The sequence below is a fragment of the Gymnoscopelus braueri genome (assembly GCF_963280865.1).
Source record: "Gymnoscopelus braueri genome assembly, chromosome: 18".
NCBI classification, from domain to species: domain Eukaryota; kingdom Metazoa; phylum Chordata; class Actinopteri; order Myctophiformes; family Myctophidae; genus Gymnoscopelus; species Gymnoscopelus braueri.
Window position 1 is genome coordinate 43,090,732 of NC_137618.1, and position 26,589 is coordinate 43,117,320.

At 41.8% G+C, this 26,589-nt stretch overlaps 1 protein-coding gene across 1 annotated transcript in view; it reads right to left on the reverse strand.

Moving 5' to 3' along the window:
* Positions 1-25,753, reverse strand: part of thsd7ba (thrombospondin, type I, domain containing 7Ba) — a 271,757-nt gene extending 246,004 nt beyond the window's left edge. Inside the window, exons 1-2 of the mRNA XM_080456937.1 lie at positions 25,696-25,753; positions 12,942-13,154 (exon numbers count right to left, since the gene is read on the reverse strand). Coding sequence (XP_080313063.1) covers positions 12,942-13,131 — 190 coding nt within the window. The 5' untranslated portion in view covers positions 13,132-13,154; positions 25,696-25,753. The remainder of the gene's footprint in view (positions 1-12,941; positions 13,155-25,695) is intronic.
* Positions 25,754-26,589: the final 836 nt, after the last annotated feature.

The following is a 26,589-nucleotide window of genomic DNA, read 5'->3' on the forward strand; positions in this document are numbered from 1 at the left end:
GTTTTATTTATTTATTTATATTTACTTATTTGCTCAGTTGTACTTTATTTAGATAGGACAAGTAGAAAGGTTATCAGCTTGCCAACACAACACAACAGAAACCGTTAAAGCCTAAAAATGCCAATTTGCACTCACCATTTTGTACAGGAAACAGAGGGCAGACATGGGGAAGGACAAGGCAAGGCCCCAGCTGGAATCAAACCAGGGTCGTTGCAGTTATGTGATGGATGCTCAAGCACCAGTGCATACCATAATAGCAGTACTTAGGTTTGATTGTACCACTATTTTGGCAATAACTGTCTTTTAGCTGCAGCAAAGAAAGCCCAGATAAATGTGCCAAACTGTACATTGTAAACACAAGAAAGAGGCTTTAAACAAGCCTGGCGGGCATTCAAGGGAACTGGAATTATGTTTTAAATGCTATTTATTGTATCAACAGTATTACACGGTCATTACAGCCTTGCAATTGTTATTCCCCGGTTCTGTGCAAATTCACACAATTTTCCTCGACTTCAAATTGCACACACTGACACACACACACCTACTGTACACAATGAAGCTATTAACCACTTAAGGCCTATATGTTATGGTTCTTTGAATGACGATGTCGCACTGCGAAAACAGCCGACTACGAGCTCACAATGCGCTGCAAGTTAATAATGACATGCCTAAAATCAGGGATGCCAGGTTTACTGTACTTAAGTAACATTTTCAGGTATTTTTTCTTTAGTGGAGTATTTCCAATTTTCAATACTTCTACTCCAGTACATCTCAGAGGAAAATATTGTACTTTTACTCCACTACAGTCATTTGAAAACTTTAGTTACTAGTTACTTTTTAGATTTAGATTTGTATTACTAAACATACATTAACCACTTAAGCTCTATATATATTTCGGCTATTTGAAAATAGCCGATCTACAAGCTCACAACGCGTCGCGATACGACACGTTGTGAGCTTGTAGATCAGCTATTTTGAAAATATAAGTACATTTTGATGCCAATACTTTTGCACTTTTACTCAAGTAAATTTAGAATTCCGGACTTTTACTTGTAGTATTTCTACATTGCAGTATTGATACTTTTATTTAAGTAAAACATTTGAGTACTTTTTCCACCACTGCTATTGACCAACGTACTTACTTACTTTATCATGTGACAACTGCAATCATGATTATGTTAAGAAGAACAGATTTTGAGGATTTTCTTTTCAGACAATTTCCGATATGTAAAGGCAATTAACATGTTCAATGAAACATTTTCAATTTCTCAGTTGTTGATTTTTTGTCCTTTCCTTTCTTTTGCTGGGAGAAACCAAAGTCGCACTGGTTTGTTATATTGTGATTGTGAACAAATCCTCTACTGCATGTCCAATTATCGTGTTTTAGCCTTCATCAGCAATGCAACAGAGCCTGGGAGACCGTAGGCCTTCGTCGTGATGGATTGTCAATCTCCATACCACTAGATTCTCCATTTTCTCAATCATGAAAACGTTCTCTTCTCATTAAAACTCAAGTGTTTATCTTTGGAGGACATTACTCAGTAGATGAAAGACCCAGGGGTGTTTTAATGCACAGGTTTACATACTGTAGGCTGGAGCTCAGGGGCCCTGACTTATCAGGGGCCCCGATTGGAGTCAAAAGTACAATATTTGTTTTTGAAATGTAGTGGAGTGAAAGTATTCAAAAATGCTAATAGCCTTCACAAGTAAAAAACAGACTCCAACAATTTTACTTAAAGGGGTAGTTCACCCCCAAAATTACATTTTTTCTATCGATTAGTCACCCCATAGAGACTTGAATTCATGGATATTATTTAGTTTTTGTCGCATTCCATGAAGGAAAGGTTTCCAAATAAGCCACCTGGCTTCTTCCTTTCCTTGCACAGCAACTTGTCTTTCAATATGTATTGTTTCTATATTTGTTATAACAATGTGCTAATAAACTAAACTAAACTAAACTAATTCCTAAGCCAATAATTTGATGAAGATGACATTATTGGCTTAGGAATGCGAGAAGAAAAAAAAAAAAAAGAAAAAAAAAATATATATATATATATATATATATATATATATATACATATATATATATATATATATCCATGAATTCAAGTCTATATGGGGTGACTAATCGATAGAAAAAATCGGGACAAATGGGTCCCGACCCACTGTTTTGGAACCACTGGTATAGAGTTCCGAGGTCCTGACATCACTCCCACTCCCCCAAGTCTCCATGGGGTGACTAATCAATAGAAAAAAAGTATTTTTTGGGGTGAACTATCCCTTTAAGTACTGTACTCAATAAATATACTTTTCTACTGTCCACCACTGCTTGCATGGGTGCATTTCTAAGTACCCAGTAGGCATTTTGTGGTATCGAGTTGTTGAGGAATACATCAATTTGTCACATGTGAAACCACCGCCTGCATACTAGAATAAATAAATAGGCATGCAGACTACACATATTATTTTACAAGGGCACATAACATTGGCATCGATGTTAGTTAAAGGCCCACCAATTTTGAACCTTGTTGTTCTATCGGGAGTGGGCCATGTAGAAAATATATAGTGTGTGTGCGCTCGTACGTGTGTGTGTGTGCGTGCGTGCGTGCGTGCGTGCGTGCGTGCGTGCGTGCGTGCGTGCACGCACACTCTTGGGCCCAAGGGCTTGAACGCCATAAGCCTTTGTGTTAATCTGACTTGGGCGCCGAGACACATCTCATTAATGAAAACCTTCATTGATTTCTCATTCTCTTGAAAATCATTGCCCTTCAGCTGATTCTTAACAGCTGAAAGTTCCCACATAATTTATATGAACTGCAAGGAGGCTTAATCAGCCGCCGTCCTCCAGAGGAGCCTAACGGCGCTTTTATGCCAAAAACAAAGGCACATTACCTGCTTTTAATTTACCAATGAAAGAGCATAACAAAACGTAACATGATTAAAAAACAAGCATACATAAGAAAAAATTAAAATAAATCACTAACTAAATATAAGGCACATCTCAAGGCACTTAAACCACTTAAACCCTATATACCCTAATACCCGCTCCTTTTTTCCCTTCCCAACACCAAATCTCTTCGTCAAAAATAGCTGATATTTTCAGGAAAATGTTCACCTATTCTCGCCAAATGTTCACCTATTCTCGCCAAACGTTCGCCTATTATGTATGACATAGCCAGAAAACGGGGACACTATAGGCGTTCATGCCGTTAATGCACCAATGAAAGAACATAACGAAATGCAGCACGATTTAACAAACAAGCATACACGAGAAAGAAAATCACTAAGTAAATATAAGGCCCCTCTCACAGCAACAGTGGCCTCTGGAGGCCATGCAGAGTGGAGCGGAGACGAGGGAGTCACAGTGTGCCTTTGGAACATAACGCGTTGCTCGTTTGTAATAAAGATACTTTGCACAGTGGAGGCTGGTGTGCGCTTCTCAAGGGGGAAAAAGTAATAAGACTTCTTTTGTGCTGATTTAGTGCAGCCTCACGGTGTAGTCTGAAACAGCTTTGTGTTAGACATATTTCACTTGGAAGTTAATCGATAAAAGTGCTGTTTTGGAGGGAAAAAAAGGAGAGAGGGCGCTTTGATGTGCGGCACACTGTGCTCCATCTGGGATGAATTCCTCACTTGATCCCAAAGAATAAAAGCAGCATTTTTCTTTTTATATCAGGCCATAACCACACACAAATAACTTTTAGAAGATGAGCCACGGCGTTTTTAAAGGCCTTCTGGAAAACACTTATTTCGAGAGATGACAAAATGCACACACACACACACACACACACACACACACACACACACACACACACACACACACACACACACACACACACACACACACACACACACACACACACACACACACACACATGCTGAATAGTCTTGAGATGCTGACAGTGTGTGTTTTTGTGTCGTATTGAAATGCCAACTCTCACAGGCTGCAAAAATAAATCTAACTGAAGTGCTCTGTTTCTGAGGACATCAACCGTCTCCAACTGAAGCTAGCGAGACTTTATACATGTTTGTTCCTTTGAAATTCAAAAACACAATTTAAGAGGTGTTTCAATGGCACTACATTGGGGCTAAACCCATCCACAGTGTTTTGAACATAGGCTATGCCTACACAATGTGTTGCATCATGAGCTACTGTACAAGTACTGTACACAAATGTTACTTAGATTAAGTTTTTGGTCTCGTCATAGTTTTCCAATTTGCTTTATATGCTTTATAATAGAGCTTTCTGTCGATTTGTTGATAGGTCATAGGTTCGGGATTTGTATCCATCCAGTTATTACACTGGCCCGGGGTACAGTCCGGAGAAAGAGAGAAGAAAGAGAAAAATCCTAAAATCAAGAAAGTCTTCTATTTCTGTGCTTGTGTGGACAGCCCTTTTACGATGAATCGTATTAAAAAGAAAAAAAGTATAACCACACTAATTCTACTGCTCTCCGTCGTCCGCAATTTGCCTGGCTCGAGTATAATCTGGACCCACATGCGAGCAGCGCCGTAATGAAATTACTTGGAAAAGCAAAACACGTATACAGGGAGAAACAAATCGTGGAACAGCGGATCAATCAGAAGCCCTGCTGTTGTGAGGATAATTGCACAGGGAACATGCTAACATGAGATACACCCCGAAGGGGCTGGATTTTATTGTAATTTGATATCAGAACTACACAGAAGAATTGATTTTACTACTGGACTTGTGAGATTGTTTGACTGCTGCTACTGTGCGGTATGCTATCTACTGTAGAAAAAAAGGCAAAAGCCCCTTGAGCTTACAACAGAGCATGTTAACTCCGATTACCATCTCGAGGACAATGCTGATACTATGGGAATTGATTTTCTTATAGGACTTGTTTTGAGTTTGTTTGACTGTACTCTGTCTGCTGCAGCAAAGCAATAACCCCCATGGGCTTATCGCAATACAGTAAATTTTATAAACTCCTATTTCCATCTCACAATCTAACACGTCGATGTCGGGTGGAATCCTTGTACTGTACTGTAAGTCCAAAACTGTTACTTTCCAGGAAATAGCCTGTGTTCCAAATGTATCCAATGTAGTTATTATTTAGTCACAAGCTCTTGTTGACGAATTTCATTGGTGAAATAAAAAAACCCAACGACACACTTAGCCACTTACCATTTCACTTTTCACAAATAGTGAAACTAGCCGATCTACAAGCACACAACGAGTCGCACCGCAACGCGTTGTGCGCTTTTAGATCGGCTATTTTCATATTGATTCATGAAAAACATAAAAAGCTGAAATATGGATATACAAGGTTTCTGCCCGACAGCAAAGGGACAGTAATACCACAAGACAACCGCACTGTTAAGAAGCTACAGTACCACTTGAAAGAGCCTCTTGCTCTAGTGCTCCGATTGTATAAAAAGGGAGCGCTAGATACGAGCTGATTAAATGTGGTTGTTTCTTCAAATGTCTCTGAACGCTCTTTTTAACCCACTAAGACCGGGAACGCATCTGTCATTTTAGATTTTTACTTTGGCTATTCAAAAATAGCAGATATACAAGCTCATATACAAGCTTGTAGATTTTTTTTATCGTGAACATTTTTGCAAATCTTTGACTATATAATTATGTTTTCTAAAGCCAACATTTTTAACTAAAATCTTGGGATCTGGGGATTCTACAAATGTCTTTTAAATCCTAAGAACTTATGTTGCTATAATATCAGTGGTTCTCAAACCTTTTTCATGTCAAGGACCCCCAAAATGATATGTATTTGTCCGCGGACCGCCCCATCTCAACATTTTTTGTTCTAGGGACCCCCTTGAAGCAAAGATTTGAGTTAAAAATAAATATATATTCAAAGATTTGCAACCATTTTCACGATTTTCTTTCTTCAAAAATAGCAGATGTACAAGCTCATGGAGCTTGTACATCTGCTATTTTTTAAATAGCCAAAGAAATCTTAAAATGACATGGATGCGTTCCCGGATTGAATGGGTTAAAGAGCTAAATGATGGCGCTATTAACTGCAGCACCTTTGTGCTCCATCCTGCTCGTCAGAGACACTAATGAAGGTCGGAGAAGAATGCAGCCCTAAATGGCTTCATTATAGCTCTGATGCTCCGCCAAGAGAGAGAGATGTGCATCTTGAAGGAGCATACTGTACCAGCCTTTTTGAATCCTTTAGTCACTCTTACTTTGAAAGGATTCAAAGGTATCATGACATGCTGGTTTACAACACATTAAAGGTCTTTATCGTGGTCCTTCAAACGTGTATTAAAAAGGTTTTAACTGAAGAATCCACTCCAGTTATCCATGGCAGTTTTTTTTCCTCTCTGTGTTCTGAAGCCTTTTCAGCTGCACACACACACACACACACACACACACACACACACACACACACACACACACACACACACACACACACACACACACACACACACACACACACACACACACACACACACACACACACACGCACGCACACACACGCACGCACACACGTAGAAGTCCACAATATGAAAAAAAACAAGCTCTTGAGCATGCAGTTCAAATAAAAACATCAATCAACCAAACACAGACACACACACACAAAGGTAAATAGAAGTCCTACACGCTTCAGCCAGCAGAAGGTAGAAGGGCTCGTCGGTGCTCAACAGGGACAACTTGCATCAGAGAGAATAAATAATACCTTGGCACTTCAGGAGAGACTACCCAAATAAAATATACTGGAGCACTGGACTGTTTGACTCTGAGGAAGACGAAAGTCAAAACGTCAGTCACCCCTGCAAAACAATAAAAAACATGCAGACCAGTCGAATACTCCAGTATATTTTATTTGGGTAGTCTCTTCTGAAGTGCCCAGGTATTATTTTCTCTGACACACAGACACACACACACACACACACCCACACACACAGACGATGGCTGGTTCTTCGCTTGCGAAGATCATAGGAGGAGTTTAGAGTTTGGGGTCCTTTTGCTTTGCTTTGAGGCAGGCATACCGGAGGCAGACCGAATTTCTGGCAACTGGAACACTTGAACTCCTGGCCTGATGTGGCTGCGGAAGAGGTCTGGGTGGATTTGTCACCCGTTTTGACGAGCACGTTTGTGCATTTCAGCTGTCTGCTTGATGTTGCTGAGCTTCACAGCGGCGTAGTTTACTGCAGAGCGCCAAGAGTTTTTTTATCAGCGGCCATGGACTCCCAGGTTTTAGTCTCCAAGCCTGCTACAGTAACTTGGTATTTGATTTACCCTGACACAGCTCACTGTAAAGGACTGCTTTTGGCAGTCCTGGTGACATTATGCACAGTCCAGCGCAGCTGACGCACCAGCAGGGTGGATTCTATGCCGGGTAACTGAGCTTGTTGGTAATGCTGCCATCTGATATTTAAGACGTTGATGGATGCACCCTCAGCTGCTTCCTGTGAGGCAGTGGTTCTCAACCAGTGGTCCTGTGGTCCCATGATGGAGAGTTGGTAACCAAATGGACCCTTATAGATCTTTAACTCTTGGGAGTGTAAAATTAAACCAAAAATACGCTCTCAAGAGTAAAATTATTGTTAAACATCTGCATTACTTAATTAAATAATTGTTATTTTAATCAACGTTTGCCTGTCATCTCTAGTATGGTACCAACATCAATACAGCATGGAATTGTGGAAAAATTGTATCCAACGATAACAAAAATATTGTACGTTTTGGGTCTGAGAGTCTAAATCTCATCAAATGGTGGTCCGTGGCTGAAATGCTGAAAAAAAAATGTTTGTTTGTTTGTTTGTTTGTTTATTATCACTTACAAGAACATTTAAAAATGATACACAAAGATTCGGTAAAAATGTGAAGGAGAATGCCTAAAAACCCTCCAGGGGCTTGAGAAGTGGCATTCTCCGGGAATATTTGTACATTCATAGAATAAAATTAACATCAATGTGGAATATACACATCCATTACAGTTTAAACACTAATAGACATGTCATACAGATGAAGAAACAGAACGGAAAAGACCAAAATGGACACTGTTACAAAAAAATAAAGAATCAGCAAAAACATATTACAACAATAAAAGTCAAGGGAACCAAAACATAAACCTCTAGGGAAAATGTTATTATATTATATTAGGCAGACCATATGGAAAGTATTTGGTTGTTAAGAGAAGCGATTTTAGAAACTTCTTAAATTGGTGAGAAGACAACTTCCATAGATGTAATGGCAGAGAATTCCATATTTTTTACCCTCTGAAGCCTATATTAAACTGGGTTTGAGAGGTACGGGCCTTTGGGGGTCTGAGGTTATTTGAGCTACGTGTTGGGTAATTATGAACCTGAAAATTATACTCAAATATATGATGAAAAAAGGAGGGAAGGGTTCTCCCCAATGAGCCATAAACAAATAAGCCAATTTGAAGATGATTCACTTGATAAATACTGAGGACACCTAATCGGATAAATAAAGGCTGAGATGAATGTCTTGGGTGTGCACAACTTATTGTTCTTACAGCTCGTTTCTGAAGACGGTATATGGGCTCCAGTTTGGACCTTGATATGAAAAGGGTTGAAAACCACTGCTGTAAAGGACCCAAGATTCTGAGCCATAGCGTACTGAGTACAACAGCCCTAGCATACTTGGATTGTGGTGGTCAGCCACAGTGAGTGCATGGCTGTCCCACACCCGTTTTGCGGAGCCTGCCAAGTGCACTGTTTGCTTTGGAAAGTCTATTGTCTGTCTTTTGCAATTGATGCATCATTTGAAATTACACTGCCCAAGTATGTAAACTGATTCACTGCACTTAGACAGGTAGTGGTGTCAATGGTGATGGATGGTGGGTTGTACTCTCCACGGGGCGCTGGCTGGGAGAGTACTTCCGTTTTCTTGAGGCTTATGGTGAGTCCATAAGCCTTTGCTGCTGCAGAGAAGCGGCTCACAATGAGCTGCAGTGCCTCCTCTGTGTGTGTGCTAAGAGGGCACAGTCATCTGCAAAGAGTGGTGCTGTGATGTTTCTGTCAATGGTCTTCGTCAGTAGCCGGCGTAGATTGAAAATGCCACCATCAGTTCTGTATCACATCTGCTGTGGCCTCCACACACGCACGCGCGCACACACACACACACACACACACACACACACACACACACACACACACACACACACACACACACACACACACACACATACACACACACACACACACACACACACACACACACACACACACACACACACACACAGTGCTGTCTTCCCTAAGTCGACTGATGCATACAATGTAAAAGACATCGATATTTCTAAGTGCACAGCTTTACTCTTTGTGGTTTTATATCATTCTTGTTCCACTTCTAGTCTACTTTCCCCCGGACAGGGTCGATATACTATTTTGACTTATGAATGCTATCTAGACCCACTATCTATTCACTGCATGCATAAAACGGGTGTATTTGGTGGAGTCTACCTTTTTTTTTTTACCTGTGATTGATTTTGTATTGGACATGAAGACCGCTGTTATCACTGTCGTCACATGCTGGGTAGCATGATTCATGGGGCTCTGACACCATTACAAACTGTGGACTCATCACTGTGTATTACTGTATGTCACTGCTGTCGGGCAGAAACCTCTCATCTCCATATTTTAACTCACTGTGTTTTTTCGTAAATTGACGCCCTACTTGATCATACTACAGCGTCACACAAAAAGCATCAAAAGTAGCAGATCGGCAAGCTCGAAAGGCGGCGCGAAGCTTTGGACATATGAGGTTTCCACCCCGACAGAGACGATATTCAAAAGTGAATTGCGCTGCTTTATGTACACGCCGCCTCAGACGTCGGTGTGTTTTTATTTACAAATCCATTTTTGGCTAAATTCCTACTTACACTTAAGCTTGAATTATGGAAAATGCAATCTCCACTCTCAGGCCATTTGGCCTGATTTGTTATTCCCAAAGACTGAGCAGAAATGGGGAGAGAACGCTTTTAGGTTTTCTGCACCTGCAGCATGGAACAATAATACGGATGAAATGTAATCTTCAAAACATAGTTGCCCTGAACGATTGAAATACTGCAAAATGGATTCAAATCTCTTCAATCCAGGTTGTCCGTGTGTGAATGATCCATCCGATCATTTTACAGTTACTCAAGCCTAGGTGTTTTTATGTTATTTTATCTCTATAAAAAGAAAAATAATACTACTATTCTGACTCATCCCTTCAGTTTTACGTAACCGTCTTTAATGACTGCTAGCTTCCTGTGAGGCAGGCCAAGCCGTGTCCAGGCTGATTATACGCTAATTCATCCATAATTGTACGACAAATGGCTTATTTCCTGCACGTTCCAACTGACTATACTTAAATTGAAGTTTCTGCTGCTTCAGTTTCTCGATTTAACCTAAATCACTGTGACACCTATTGTTAAACATATGATTCCTATGGGACTGAACTGGAATTAGAAGGATATATTCAGAGGTAAGGTGTGTAACTGTGAGATTTCCTCTTTTTAAAAAACGATCCACATTCCCAGTCAAGCAACAACTCATCTAAGCCGTCTTAACTCGGTAAGGATGTCAAATCCTCACTCCTGGTGTCCGGATTACATTCCTTTTGAACATACGCTCTTTCAAGTGAAATTAATCAATCTCTTTATCACTTGGGCAGTATCATTACCCGACCGCGGAGTGAGAAATGAAAGTGCTAATCGCACAGTGAGCGGGCGGGCGGGGGGTTTTGTGGGGGTGGGGGAAAGGCAAAGTTTTTTTTCCCCCTCAGCAAGCTGCTTCAGAAAAACGTGTTTTCACTTGTGTTCGGGTAAATTGACAAACAGACAAAATACACAGTTTGGATGTAAGAAGACATTACACATATACTGTAGCTGTAGCTGTTACGGATGAAAGCAAATCTGCTTACAAAAGCCATGTTCTTGGACTCAACACACCCACACAAGGCAAAGCAAAAGCATGAACCACGCCCCTGAGCGGCACCATCTCAGTGATCCACAGACTGGTGCCATAAATCCCCCAGGAGTGCATACCTGGACATCATTATTTACTCCAAAGCAAAGTCACATTAACCCATTCAATCCGGGGAACACATCTCTGTCTTTTTTAGATTTTGTTGGCTATTCAAAAATAGCAGTTATACAAGCTCATAGTGCGGCACCGAGTGCCGCACTATGAGCTTGTAGATCTGCTATTTTTGAAAAATCATGAAGATTTGTACAAATCTTTACAAAATGTCTTCTAAATCCTTTTTTTTAAACCTATGTTGTTATATCAGTGGTTCTCAAACGTTTTCATGTCAAGGACCCCCAACATTATATGTTTTTGGCCGCCAATCCCCATCAAAATATGTTGTTCCAGGGACCCCCAGAAGCAAAGATTTACGGTATGTAAAAAAAAAGTGTTTCCAAAAAATATACGTATTCAAAGATTTACACAAATGTTCAAGATAAAAAAAAATAGCAGCTCTACGAGCTCATAGCACGGCACTCTGTGCCGTGCTATGAGCTTGTAGATCTGCTAAATTTGAATAGCCTAAGTATAAAATAATGGTTACAGCTCAAATCTAAAATGACACTGATGTGTTCCCGGATTGAATGGATTAACTGTGTGTCACATTACCGAACCATACACATCATTATGATTACAATCTGAGCAGGGGTTGTCAGCCATGGGGCCGGCTGTGGAGATGGATGGTCTTGCGGGAAGCATATATTAGTATGCTAACCACCAGCCAGAATATACTGGTGAGCTCTCTCTTGATCACCCCGCCCGCCATGCTCAAATACAGAGCCTGTATGCGGTCCATGCGCCCCACTGAGGGGTGGAGAGTAAAAACAGGATGATTATTTTTCAGTGGAGAATTGGTCGCTCTGTGGCTGAACCTAGTTGTGCCGCGTGTGTATCCTCCAATAATAGGTCAGTATTAATGAGTCTCGGAGTTTGTGCTTATAGCTCACGCACCGTATGTACAGTATACAGTTACGTGCATAGAGAGCCCTGGAGTGGTTCCGTTAATTAATCCTCGTACATGGGGTTGTTAGGATAATGAGAGAGAGAGAAATTATTCCAATTGTAACCAAGCAGCATCAACATAATTACACATTACATATAATTGCGTATCACAGTGTGACATGACGACTAAATGCAGTGATTTTCCTTTCCACAGAGTGTGATCAGCTGAGCAGAAAAGTCATTGTGAAGCCGCGGCATTGTAAACGACGCTCTGTCTGTGTCTGTGTCTGTGTGTGTGTGTGTGTGTGCATTTGTCACTCTGTCTGCCATTACTGAATACATCATCAAAGCACGACACAAGGCCGTGAAGCTTCATATGTTAGAACTCAATATCTGACATATAGTGTAATTTGGTGGTCAAAGCCCAAAGGTCAAGGACAGTGAGGTCATCAGGCAATGCGCTATGTGACTTTTTTGAAAATGTTAATCACGTTACTGGGGCGATATGGACAAAGTCAAATATCACATTTTTTTTGACCAATACCTCGATATCATGACAATAATATTGTATTTTGACAATATCTTATTGGGACGATGTATGTTTTTTGGAGCAAAAATAGCAAGCTCACAACGCGTCACGATGTGATACGTTGTGAGCTAGTGGATTGGCTATTTTAGCTGTATTTGACCATTTTTTAAAGGGCTTAAGTGATTAAAACCAGGAAAAGACAACACTTATGCCTATATCACAATATTACAATATCCCAAATCCCAGTCAGTCTCATATTACGAAATCGATATTACCAAGCTCTACTGACTAGAGATTTGGCCTGAGCCACAAAGCCTGTGTATAGTCACGTAGACCTTATTAATCCTACAGGGACATTTCCGTTTTAGCTTCACCCAGCTGATGGCTGCTCAGGTGGTCAAATGGAACGCTTCTCTTACCCATTCAGCTATGGCCGCCCTCGTGTGCGGACCAGTGAGCAACAGATGGGAGCAGCTGAAGTAAATGATCTATGTCTTACCCGTCTTCCATGAGAAATGCTGGTCCCTGGGAAACTCGATGTCTGACCGGACTTGGATGGAGCCGAGAGACAAGAGGAAGAGGAGGAGGAGGAGGTGGAGGGGGTGGTGGTGGTGGTGGTGGTGGTCGCCAGCTCGCCGTGTCCAGCCAATGACCCCAAAGTCATCTTTTAGAATCATAGTCCAGCCCATTGACTTTGTGTCCTCTCTTACTCCTGTGAGACAACAGATCAATTCCATCAGTCAACATGGCTCGCTCATTACCGCTGAAGACAAAGATGAAAACACCTGCGGGTTGACATGACATATTCCGCTCTGGCAGGGCCGCAGAGGGGATGCTCTGAAAGTTGTCAACTAGGGCTGCAACCATATCGATTGTGTTCTGTGCCATTATTCTATCAATTACATTTTCGATTGATCAAAATGATCGAGAAGCACAGTTTTTCTTTTTCACACGCACACAGACGCACACACACACACACACACACACACACACACACACACACACACACACACACACATTTATATACATGTATAATTCATATATACACGTATATATACTGTATACCACACAAGTCAGGAACTACGTACATTAAATCGGGAATGATGCAAGTTGCGAATGCATCCCAATGCCTCACCCGTTTATGCAATATCCGTTGTACTTGTTGTACAGAATACCCGTTGCACCCGTTCTCAGAGCGGTACCGACTAAAATACGACCGAGCGACTAAATGTGGTGATCCCTGATGTCGTCAGAAACTGCTGACGTCGTGTTGATGACGTATGATGGACATATGCAAATGGAATTCTATTGTACATGCTGCCACTTATTTTGGCGAAGCGACACAAATGTCATGCAAAGCTTCGCCAATCTACCTCCACAGCATTTCACAACCCGGACACAAGTATATGTCAGGGTTGAGGTCAATCGTTCGGACGGCGCCTGAGCTATAGGCCCGGGACACACAGACACACAGAGATTTTGTGAATGAACAGATAGAAGATAGATTACAGCGTGGCTCTGTAAGAGCTACTTTTGCCTAACATTACATCGCAAAAAATTGCGCGTGAAGAAAAATGGAGGCGGGACTAATGTCATTATCAACATGTCAGAGATCCACATGGAAGCCACGCCATTATTAGACCTCATTTGTTACTTTTACCCTGAAGAAAGTTGTTACATCCTCACACATAGATGTAAAATAATTAGTAAAGTACGAAGAGATAGCGAGGGATTCTTGTACACCCCAACGCCCAAGCCCCCACAAGGTAGAACTGGAAACATGTAATAAGGGAGGGGGACACGCTAAGCTTGGAATAATAGAGGGTATTAGCACCTTTTTATTCCAACTCATTTATCCCTATCTCCTGCCACTGTGATTCATGTCCTAGGAGTGTTAGGGATTAGTCCCGGATTCACGAGGCCTCTAATTGTGCTGCATCGACAGCAAAATTAATGAATGTGGCATTAGATCCGGAACACATGATGCTTTCCAGGGCATGTCTTACGGGAGCCGATGGCGTTGGTGATTCTGTTCCAGCCAAAAACCAAAAGAGATAAATCCGCAAAAACACACATTTCTGCTGCAGTGACAGTTATTTAGAGATGGCTTGCCATTTTGCTTAAAGGGATACTTCACTTTCCGCCGGGGGACACATTTAAAAAAAATATTAAAAATAAATGAAAAAAGTTATGGAAAATTCATGGCCCCCTCACACATTAGTAGGACACTGCGTGTCGTGAGGGGGCCATGAATTTTCCATAACTTTTTTCATTTATTTTTAATATTTTTTTTAAATGTGTCCCCGGCCCGAAAGTGAAGTATCCCTTTAACATCCCATAAAGGTTGCCTCACAGTAAAATCCTTAAGCTGCGTTTATGCTAGCGCCGACAAAGGTACAGAACGGCCGAGCTTGGCAGGCTACATTGCAGCAGAGTTTCTTTTGAAGTTCTGCTCAAACCACACTGCGTAAATGGAAAGGTATAGTTAAAAATTATTTCCACCCAAATGTTTTCTCCCAATTTAGTCGTTATGCCAATTAATTTCTATCACTGCTGTTGTACCCTGTACAGGCTCACCTGCCAGCAAGGAGGCCCCTCCGGAAGAATCTAGAGCCTCCGTCTAACTCCTCCCCCCATTCAGTGACAAAGAAGATCGCCCTTCCTCCCCTTAACGCGGCCAACTGTACTGACGCTCGGCTAAACACATGAACCGTGGCGAATTCGAACACTTATATTCTGCGGTGGTGGGCAGGATAACTCCTGTGCCGCTAAGCAATGAACTTTGAAGTCAGTGCTGTGTAACGTGCAGTACATTTTCTGAAGTCTTTTTGGCTTCAGAAAAGTTTCACAGCATGACTTTAAGTTGCGTTTTGTCGGACTCATTGAAGAGCCATTGCTTTGTGTGGAGCACTGTATCACGTCGACATACAAATTACATTTGGGATTCATCTTGTCGTCCCTGTCGGTTGGAAGCTTGCATAACCAAAACCATTATTTTTTCAGAAAATGGAAAAAGTAAAGAAGCTGTGTTCCAATGGCTCCAATGTAGTTATTATTTATTCACAAGCTCTTGTTAATACTTTCATTGTTTAAATATTTATAAAGCCCACACAGACTTTCAATTTCACTTCCACAATGCTTAAAACGTAGCAAAAATAGCTGATCTATACAGTACAAGCTCACAACGCGACGCATTGTGAGCTTGTGGATTGGCTATTTTCGCTAGCCTGGGATCCAGCCTGCTTCACTACGTTCGGCGGATTTTTTTTCCTCACTTAGTTTCTCAGTCTGGAAAGCCTCCAATCTCCAAGGGAGGCGGGACATGCCATACGGCTGAAAACGAGCCGTGGCTTCTAATTGGTCTGTGGTGCGGGGCGGGACAAAAACACCAGTGTGATCGTTGTGATTCGTGATTCGTTTGAACAACATCCAATCAGCAACAACGTTGCCTATGTAACATATGTAGTTCCAGTGTAGTTCTGCAAAACGAGTCAAATAGGAGGCTTTCCAGACTGAGAAACGAAGTGAGAAAAACAAATCCGCCGAACGTAGTGAAGCAGGCTGGGTATATTTTCGCTACTTGAAGCGAAATAATGGAGATTCAAGGTTTCTGCCTGACAGTACACCACTGGTTCTCAACGTTGGGTCTGGGGACCATCAGGGGTCCAAACCCTCACTGCAGGTCTGTAACTTTGAGAGTGTACAAAAGCAACCAAATGGACCCGTATTTGGGTCCATTTGTACACTCTCAGAGTTAAATGAACACTGAGGATTTTACATTGTAAATTGGGGTTCGCAAAGACAGCTGTATAGCATATGTAATAAGATTCCATTTGCACCCTCTCAGAGTCACAGACCCTTTATAAGGGTCCATTTGGACCACTGTTGGGTCCCCTGACCGGACGTTGAGAAACAGTGCAGTAGACCAAAGTTTTATCCAATCACGGCTGGGTAACCGGGTAAAAAATGGAGAGGCTGATGGAGAACAAACCTGAGAGGTAATGTGTGTTTGAAATGCAGGATTATTTCCGCATGGCTTGTCCGCCAAATTGTGCTGGGCTGCCAATTGATTCTTGCTTGATTTCATTCGGGAAAATTAGATTTTAATCTCACTGCCTTTGCTGACTGGTGGCAAATATTGTTTAAGAGGGAAAAAAATGAATAAAAGATAGAGAGGGGGGGGGGGGTCTGGTGGGCTGATGTTGTATGTGTGGTGGCCTGGAATGGACCCTTCGCTAAACCCCACCCCAAAAGCGATTGTCCAATGCCAGCTTAGCAACCGTTGTTAGCCTGGCACAGGTCTGGCAAGCTTTCGTCACCTGCCATAGCTGCCTGTCAATGTTATTTCGCCCGCACACACACACACACACAATAATTTGCAACATAATAGCAAGAACAGGAATCATACCAGATAACGCAATGGTGATGAACCAGCAACAGATTCCACGTACCCAAAACCGTTGGATGGTTATTTTCCCAAGCTGAAATCTGCGTTTAAACTGCAAGGCTGCATGGCTGAGTTGTTGAACACATACACAGTTTAACGTCGGGAAAGTTACACGACTCACTCGCCCAGGTGGTGTCACTAATCACCGTAATCGTAAAACAAAATTCAGAATCACAGCGCTGCCTGTTTCGGATTCCGCACGTTAAAGTATATTCATTCATTTGTTCGTCTATTTATTAACTGTTAAGGTCCTTGCACACTGGTGCGTCTTTTCGTTGCGTTTTTTTTTTTTCATTGTTTTTTCAATTTTTTTCATTGTTGTAAAAAAAACGCAACGAAAAGACGCACCAGTGTGCAAGGACCTTGACTGTAGTCTTACCCTGCGGTACATGAAAACTCCTGTTACAATCATGGATCAACTTCAACCTGGTGTTTGCACTTTCTCCATTTACGGTCCGTACATCTATATAAACGTTCAGATTTCAAATATAAATTGCTTACCCTATGGCCACGGATGTTAAAATGATGCACGGGACTCTCAAAAGTACCCGTATATTCTGTATTGTTCAATAAAAAGCATTTTAATCCGATCGGTGGCCATTTTCTCATAGAGTTATAATGTATCAGAGTGCAATACACCTACCAACCGATAGGGTCGCTTAGTTGAAAGCATATGAAGAAAATGGCCACCGATCAGATTAAAATGCTTTTTATTGAACAATACGGATGATACGGGTACTTTTGAGAGCCCGTACATAAATGTAACATCCATGGCCATGGGATAAGCACTTTATGTTTGAAATATGAACGTTTCTGTAGATGTACGGGCTATAAATGGAGAAAGTGCAAACACCAGGTTGAAATTCATCCATGACGGTCGAGACAGACGACCGTCGTGTATCCATGGCTATTACGCCCTCTAACATTTCCCGTGTTTTTAGTTTATTGAAATAATGTCATGCACATTTGTCCAGTGCATAGCCTACTGCAGGCCTTGTTGACTAGATTTAGAAGAGATTTTGAAGCTATTGCTGCTGAAATGATCGATTATTTTAAAGGGGAAAAGCCGTCATTTAACATGCAAGTCAATGGGTGAGAAGCAGAGATTGCCAGGCGCTGCCAGGCCTGGGTGTGACTAACTTCGCACCACCAGTCACAGAGTGGAGTGGGTGGGGCTTAGCGAAGGGTCCATTGGGCTGCCTGATGCCCATGTTTTGACCAGACTGACTGACTGTGGTTTGGTGTGTTTATGTTCAGTCAAAGGTACTTTTTGTTTTGTTTTGTGTGTGCGTGTGTGTGTGTGTGTGTGTGTGTGTGTGTGTGTGTGTGTGTGTGTGTGTGTGTGTGTGTGAGTGTGTGTGTGTGTGTGTGTGTGTGTGTGTGTGTGTGTGTGTGTGTGTGTGTGTGTGTGTGTGTGTGTGTGTGTGGGTGTGGGGGTGTGTGTGTGTGTGTGTGTGTGTGTGTGTGTGTGTGTGTGTGTGTGTGTGTGTGTGTGTGTGTGTGTGTGTGTGTGTGTGTGTGTGTGTGTGTGTGTGTGTGTGTGTGTGTGTGTGTGGAGATAGATACGTAGATAGATAAATAGATCGATAGATCATAGATACATTCTTCTTTTGTATTATTGTTCATTAAAAAAAACATCCCCGTCTCGAAAAGCACATTTTGGCATTTCAGTTGGTGACTCATTTCCTGTGACTCTTTGCCACTCTGTCCTGCATAAACGTCTGTCTCATCATACGCTAATGCTTTGGCATTATTGTCTGGTTGGTTTCGTCCAAATTTTGTTTCCGAATCCGGACGCCCAAGCTACAATTAGATCCACGAGCTTATCTTTCATTTGTTTTACTAGGACTCATCTTTGATTTGAATGCATTCGCTGATTTACTAACAGCTGCCTTTGTTTTTGTATAGTTACTTGATGGCCGGAGGATTTGGGTGGACGTCCTCCGTAGTTTGGCACCTATGCAGTCACATGCCAATTAAAGACACCTCTGCTTGTTGATCGCCCGGTAAACCTCTCAGGCCTGGCGTCTGGCTCTGGAACACATACCTGACTGCACACAATTTACATCCTTCCTCCAGCTGCTCTCATTTGCCTATTCATGGGACAAGCAGAACTCTCTGTGTGCGCTGCTGACAAAGCAGGTCACAATGGCTACATCGGCTGATCGGAAAGCAAACATGGAAAACGTATACCCTAGAAACGCAAAACCACCAAACATTCCCATAAAGCTGTACACACACTATAGACACCTTTTTGCTTCTTTTTGCTTTAATCCATTAAGATCTACAAGCTCGCTAGTAGATCTACAGCTAGTAGATCTGATTTATTTTTTTTATCTTGGAAAATGTTTGAATATATGCTTTCAAGCGAACCTTTTTAACTCAAATATTTGCTTCTGGAACAGAATATTTTGAGATGGGGGTCCGCGGACAACAAACTGTTAGGATTTAGAAGACATTTGTAGAATCCCCAGAAGCAAAGATTTGAGTTACAAATGTTCGCTTAAAAAAAAAAAGTGCGGCACTATGAGCTCGTATATCTGCTATTTTTTGAATAGCCAAAGAAATCTAAAATGACACAGATGCGTTCCCGGATTGAATGGGTTAAAGCCGTGCTTTGCAACATTTTCTGGATCGAGGGCCTATGCTTGAAAATCTCTAAAACGATTCGCGACCCACCCATCTGACCACTTAACACGGCAGCCGAACGGCTGCCGTGTTAAGCGGGTAGATATGGGTGGGCCCGCGTGCATCAGAGCATGTTTATGTTAAAGTAATAACATAAACGTTAAATAAATAATGTAATTATTCAAGGTTTCAAAGAAAAAAAAGCACCATAACACTTTTTTTATATCATATAAAATCATAATATTGGTAAAGTAGTGTTTTTGGGGGAGCCACTTGCAATATCCTCATGGCTCACCTGTGGGCCCGGCCCCACAGGTTAGGAATCACTGCTTTAAAGCATTTCTTTCTTTTTCTCCCCTCTTTTATTCTGTCATTAAGGCCAGTGAGAGAGGCTGTGGTGGATTTGACTCTGGGCCAGCAGGGGCCGGTTTTAAAACACCACTACGGACGGCGATTCTTCAAAACAACCCAGTTGAGATAATCCTGCTGGTTAGACAGCAATCTGTCAGACATTCCCTGGCGTGGACGGCGAGGCAGAAATAAAGCCACTTTTCTTCCTCATAGGTCAATTTCTGCCTCGACGGTCTTGAGGAGCTATAGTGGCTGCCAGTGTGTATGCTCGTGGCTCAGGCTCTGGAAACCTCCTGTGTGCACCTTTCAATGGAACAGGGGTGCCGGGGCAGGCTATCCTGGAAATCTCATGTTCTCATGTGTCAAATTCTTAAAGCCGCTGTCTAAAAATATCTGGGTCAATAGGAATCACGTGTGTGTCTCTCTCTCTCTCAGGAGTCACAGGGAACCTTGGCAAACAGTTTTGCGGTTCAGAGAGAGACGGCCCGTGCATCGCATTATTCTTACACTCCACAATCTGCCGGCATACAATCTTCCCTCTCCATCTCCTGTGACGTGTTGTTTGGGGGATTCATGTGCCGGATTCGCAAGGAGAGCAGACCAGCAGCTGTCTTCATCAAGGAAGCGATGAGCCCGCCGCGGTACCTCGTGTCCCCTTCTCGTCCTCACAGGTGGTCACAATAATTAATGTTTGATTAGCACTTTCCAAATCAATGGCAAGAAGCTAATTTAGTATGCCGGGGCTCCGTGCAATCATCAGCCTATCTTCTGTCCTCCTTGACAAGGGGGTTCACACTGCCAGCTCTGGCTGCAGAGGAAACAAAAGGCCTTTAATCCCAATCCGTTTACCGCAGATGTCACCCCTCTTGCCTCTTGGATTTCCATACAATTACCCAGAAATTGTGGTCATTCAAGCCAAGATATCTGCCTGCAACCCTTTGCTCGTGTGTGTGTGTGTGTGTGTGCCACATTCAGTAGATTCTGATGAACAAAATGGAGTCCAATTACCATGGCCATGCAATTCAATATTTGATGGAAGGGATTCTTTTCAATTGCTGTCGTATTGTGTTGTGCTATAGGGCCCAGCGAAACAAACGGAAACGTCCATCTCCAGTGTTTTCATTGGCAGGAATGAACGTGACAACAGAGGGGGAAAAAAGCACAATTACAGTCTTTACTTGGCATTTTGTTGCTGTGCTGTATGTAGTCCATGTAAACATGACGCAGATCTCTATTGTGCACAAGCTCCGTCTACATCGCAGATTACCATTAATGAACCGTGTACTCTGTTGTGTGTACTGCTTATGAATGAAAAATCAAGAGGGGTTTATTTGTCACTCACTTATATTGGTGTAAGCAGCAAAATGTTGGTGCGACATGTTCCGTAAGACACAATATGCAATATGATAATAGAAACATTACCGGATTGTAATGAAATAAACAATAAATACAAAGATACCATAAGATAAGATAAGATAATAAAAAAGCCTAATAATAAAAAAGGTTAAAAAGTAGTAGTATAAAATGTGTGGTAAGTGCTTACACTTCTATACATCAAGATTTATACTTGGTTCTGCACCGTGCTGTACCCTGAAAATATCTGATCTACAAGGTCACGACGTGTCACAATACGATGCGTTGTGAGCTTGTAGATAGACTATTGAGCTTGTACTGTAGATCTGCTATTATCTATTATGACTACCTTATTAGTATTAGCCTACTGTCTTTTTGCTGCTCTTGTTTACCTTCTTCCCCCCCCCCCCCTTAATTGCTATGATTACCTATACTGCTGCAATGTCTGAAGGAAGCCGAACAAAAATACGTTTTACTGGTTTTGTCGCCTGAAGAAGTTCGGAGCGAGCCCCCGCATCCTCAGGCTGTACTACAACAGCTCTATTGAAAGCGTGTCACAGCCTGGTTTGGGAAGGAACTGCACCACTCGCGAAACAGAAAGACCACCCACTCCAGGTCCAAGAGCTGTACGAGAAGCGGTGCATGGTCAAAGCTTGCCGTATCATCAAGGACAGTCACCACCCCAGCCACAACCTGCTCATCCCGCTTCTACGACAGCGGCCAGGCAAGGTCTACCGCAGTATCAAAGGCAAAGCACACCAGACTTCTGAACAGCTTCCACCCGGTTACCATCAGACTGTTGAACCAGACCTTAACACCGCCTGTCACCAGTCTGGCCTACCGCAAGGGAACACACTTTCCTTTGAATTTCCTATGTTGGACTGCCTTCTTCGTGTGGATGTTTCCTCTATGAGAACTACTTTACCTTTGTGGATCTCCCATGTGCATTGTTACCTGTGAAGTTTTTGACTTATGCCAGACATGTCCTAAAGTCTGGCGGCCTGGGGAGCAGTCGTTGCACGAGGGCAAATTTGATATGGCCTCACTTTCATATGTCCTTCCTAACATGTATTATTTATGGCACCAGTATCTGAGTATTTTGATATTAACCTGGGCTAAAATTTGTAAGGATTTCTAACTGAAAGAAAGGCTATTTGTATTTATTTTATTTACATTTTCGTAGAGATCTTTTCACACCTGGTTCCATATGGCTACACTGCCATTTGAAAAAAAGATTAATTAATTGATTAATTGTAAATATATACAGTAATTAAAATGCAGTGCATGCATGTGGAAAAAAAAGGCTGAAAAAAGCATACTTATTTTTTTCTTTCACAACACCGATTGCGTGGCTTACATTGGGCTATACTGCCAACAAAAGGCTATTGCTCTGTAAATGGCATGGCCAGACTCATATCACTGCGTAGATATTAGTCTGGAATCTCTGTGTGGAACCTGCATTTCCAAGGAGCTTATTAAAAACAAAATCTGGTGATAAACTTATATTTACATACTGGGCCCTGATTGGTGCCTCACTACTTTGGAGGGAGTGATATCCAATCACAATGCCAGACCAAATCTGCAGAGGGCAATTTAGTTTTTTGCAATGTCAGATTCCTCTGGTTTCCAGGCTAATTGCTCTGTAGTTAAAGTTGTAATGCGATTCATTTGTATGTGACTTTTTTATGGTCCAAAGGTACAGAATGACACAAGATGCAGTCGGCTATACGGTATTTTCAAATGTTTAAATCTGGCCCCTGCCTTACACGACTATACCTTCTTATGTGGACCTGCTGTTGTGCTGCTACCTTTTGCACATAATGTCTAACCTTGTGTGCACACCTGCTGCTTATTATGCTATGTGTACTGTATAATATGTAGATAGATTCACTGGCTTCCTTTAAAACAGCCCTGAAAATGCACCTTTCAGGAGGCCAAAGGGGAGGTAATTATCACTTCTCCCTTAAGACAGGCGAACACCCCCCCCCCCCCCCGCTTTCTTTACCACCCCCCACCCCCCTTTTTTTCTACTCTGTACATATAGTGATTTATATTTGTGATGACGTAGAATTTTGGTGTTATTTTTTATATGTTGATGAATTGAATACATAGGACCCCATTGGAAACAAGACTGCACTGACTTTTTTGGTGTTATCCTTTTAGACCAAGTGTTCGACTGTGCTCGTGCTGTTTTGCATTTTTTGTCTAATAAAATATTCAATATTCCTTGCTCTCCCTCTCTCTGCCCCCCCCCCCTTTTGTCTCTTTCTTTCCTGGAAAACAACCAAAATGATGGCGCTTGCACAACAACGAATCTTACCCACTGATTTACAACCTGTACACCTAAACACCTGACAATACAACTGATCAGTGGTGGAAAAAGTACTCAAATGTTTTACTTAAGTAAAAGTATCAATACTGCAAAGTACTCTGTTACAAGTAAAAGTCCTGAATTCAAAATGTACTTGGTAAAAGTACAAAAGCATCGGTACCAAAATGTACTTAAAGTACCAAAATGTACTTAAAAGTACCAAAATGTACTTAAAGTACCAAAAGTAAAAGTACTAAAATGTTTGAAAATAGCAGATCTACAAGCTCACAACGCGTCGCTTTGCGACGCGTTGTGAGCTTGTAGATCGGCTATTTTCAAACAGCCTATATAGTCTGGTTCACTATGTAATTTTGTCGGATTTTTTTGAAGATTTGCAAAACTATACATTTTTGGAAAGGTTATTGTCTAAGGAATCAGAAAATCAATGTTTGCATTTGCCCAGATGTGTATATGGCGGCCATATTGGCAATTATAAAATGGCCACCCTAAAATGTACGTTTTTTAATATCTCGGCCTCTAAATAAGCTGGAACATTGATTTTAACTCTTAAACCTACATTTTCAGTGTCGAGGAATCCAATGGTGGTAATTATAAAGCTACAACACTTTACAATATTAACCCTTAGATGCATGACTGAGTCCAAAATGACCAGATGTGGTTGTTTTCTTGCAATATCTTTGTAATTAAAAAAACATTTATCAATTAATATTGAAGATTTGCAAAACTATACATTTTTGGAAAGGTTATTGTCTAAGGAATCATAAAATCAATGTTTGCATTTGCCCAGATGTCTGTGGCCATATTGGAATTGACAAAATGGCCGCCGTAAAATGTATGTTTTGTAATATCTTGGCTTCTAAATAAGATGGAACATTGTTTTTAATGGCTAAACCTACATTTTCAGGGTCAAGGAATCCAATGGTGCAAGTTATCATTTCATTTTTTGTAACATCCCATTGACATAATCCATCATATGGGTAAAAAATAGCACAGCCCAGGCAGTCAGTCAGATACTAACTCAGTGTTCTTTTTATTTATTTTAACTGTGAACTTTGGATGTTTGTGTAACCATCTTAAACATCATGACATGTGTAATCTTAGACAGTCTCTATCCATCATCATCATCATCATCATCATCATCATCATCATCATCATCACTTTCGTGCATCACAGCTTGGGAATCATCATCGTTCTGGCACTGGCTGCTGCACTGACACATTTCAGTACAGGCTAAGTCCTTAGCTTTGCAGGAACATCTGCCAGAAGAACAGTCTGATTTGCACTTGCATTGAACCATCTCAAGGATGGCCTTTGGAGCTGGGAGGACCTCTGTGGTCGTTGGTTTCAGCATGCCACCCGAGTGTTTGAAGTACCCATTTTGCAGGGGATCCAGCTGTGGATCCTGCAGAGCAATGGCTGCTTGTGCCCATGCCCTTGTTTGGACATGGACTCTCAAAATGTGCTGTTTCAGAGCTCCAGGTGTTGGAGGGAGCTTGTCACTTTCTGCCCTGTGCTTGCAGAACAGATGCCATCGCAGTTCAGGGATTGTCTTGATGTTGATACCCTTGGGTGAGTAAGCTGTAAGGACTCCAGTGTTGACAGCATTCTAAGGGTTAATATTGTAAAGTTTTGTAGCTTTATAATTACCACCATTGGATTCCTCAACACTGAAAATGTAGGTTTAGGAGTTAAAATCAATGTTCCAGCTTATTTAGCCGAGATATTAAAAAACGTACATTTTAGGGTGGCCATTTTGTAATTGCCAATATGGCCGCCATATACACATCTGGGCAAATGCAAACATTGATTTTCTGATTCCTTAGACAATAACCTTTCCAAAAATGTATAGTTTTGCAAATCTTCAAAAAAATCCGACAACATTGTAAATCTAAGCATAAGGAACCAGACTAATATATAAAATAGGGCTGAAGGGGTTAATGTATGTTTTATAATATAATAATTTATATCTGCAAAGTATCTAGTAACTAAAGTTTTCAAATTAAAGTAGTGGAGTAAAAGTACAAGTATAGACAATTGGAAGTACTCCAGTAAAGTCAAAATTTTACTTAGTAAATGTACTTAGTTACTTTACACCACTGGTGTGATGTGACAATGCAACTGATTCTGCTTCCGGTACAGTACCTGGATGAGATGACTGCCAGTCATCCCTTTTGGTGGTTGTGGCCGGTGCAGAGGGAGGGAGATGATGGTTTATCGGTCCTCCTAGGAGTCTAGGCAGCAGGAGAGCGCAGGGCTAAGAGGAGGCCTCCCAGGATGTTAAGTCTGACAGGGACGGTAAATCAGCCGCACGGGGCATTCCTCATGTGGCATCATGCGGCAGCTTAATCCACTGTGAATCAATGTGGCGAAGGGGTCTCTGGGAAAGTGTGTCACATCTCCACCATCTCTCAGAGCCTGATAACCCCCCCCCGGCACCGACTCAGTCAAAGCACCCCACCCACTGACGCACCCCGCTGGGCCTGGCACCGGCAGCACGAGAGGCTGGAGGCTGTGGGAGGGAGAGAGAGAGAAAGAGGGAGAGAGAGAGAGTGAGAGAGAGAGAGAGAGAGAGAGAGACACCGATGGAGAGAGAGACAGGCACAGAGAGAGATCGAGGGAGGGGGAGAGAGAGACATGAGACAGAGACCAAGGGAGAGAGATAGAAAGAGAGAGACAGAGAGAGAGAGAGAGAGAGAGAGAGAGAGAGAGAGACAGAGAGAGAGGGAAAAGAACGGTTAATAAATAATGCCATTAATTAAAAAAATTGGCAAAAAAAAAAAAAACATTGGCAATAACATTTGACACTATGCCGGAGTAAGAATTCCACACTTCCACAGAGACAATGACATTCTCTATGTGGAAAGATCATCTTTCTTTTAGCTGAATATTATTGCACTGTTGCATCAGCAGTAGCGTGCAGGAAAAGGTATACGAAGAGACAAAGTGGAATGAATGACAGAGTTTAGATGCGGGGAAAGCTTCACCGAGGATGCATGGCCCCCACAGGCGGCGCGCCCTTTCATTTAATATATCAGC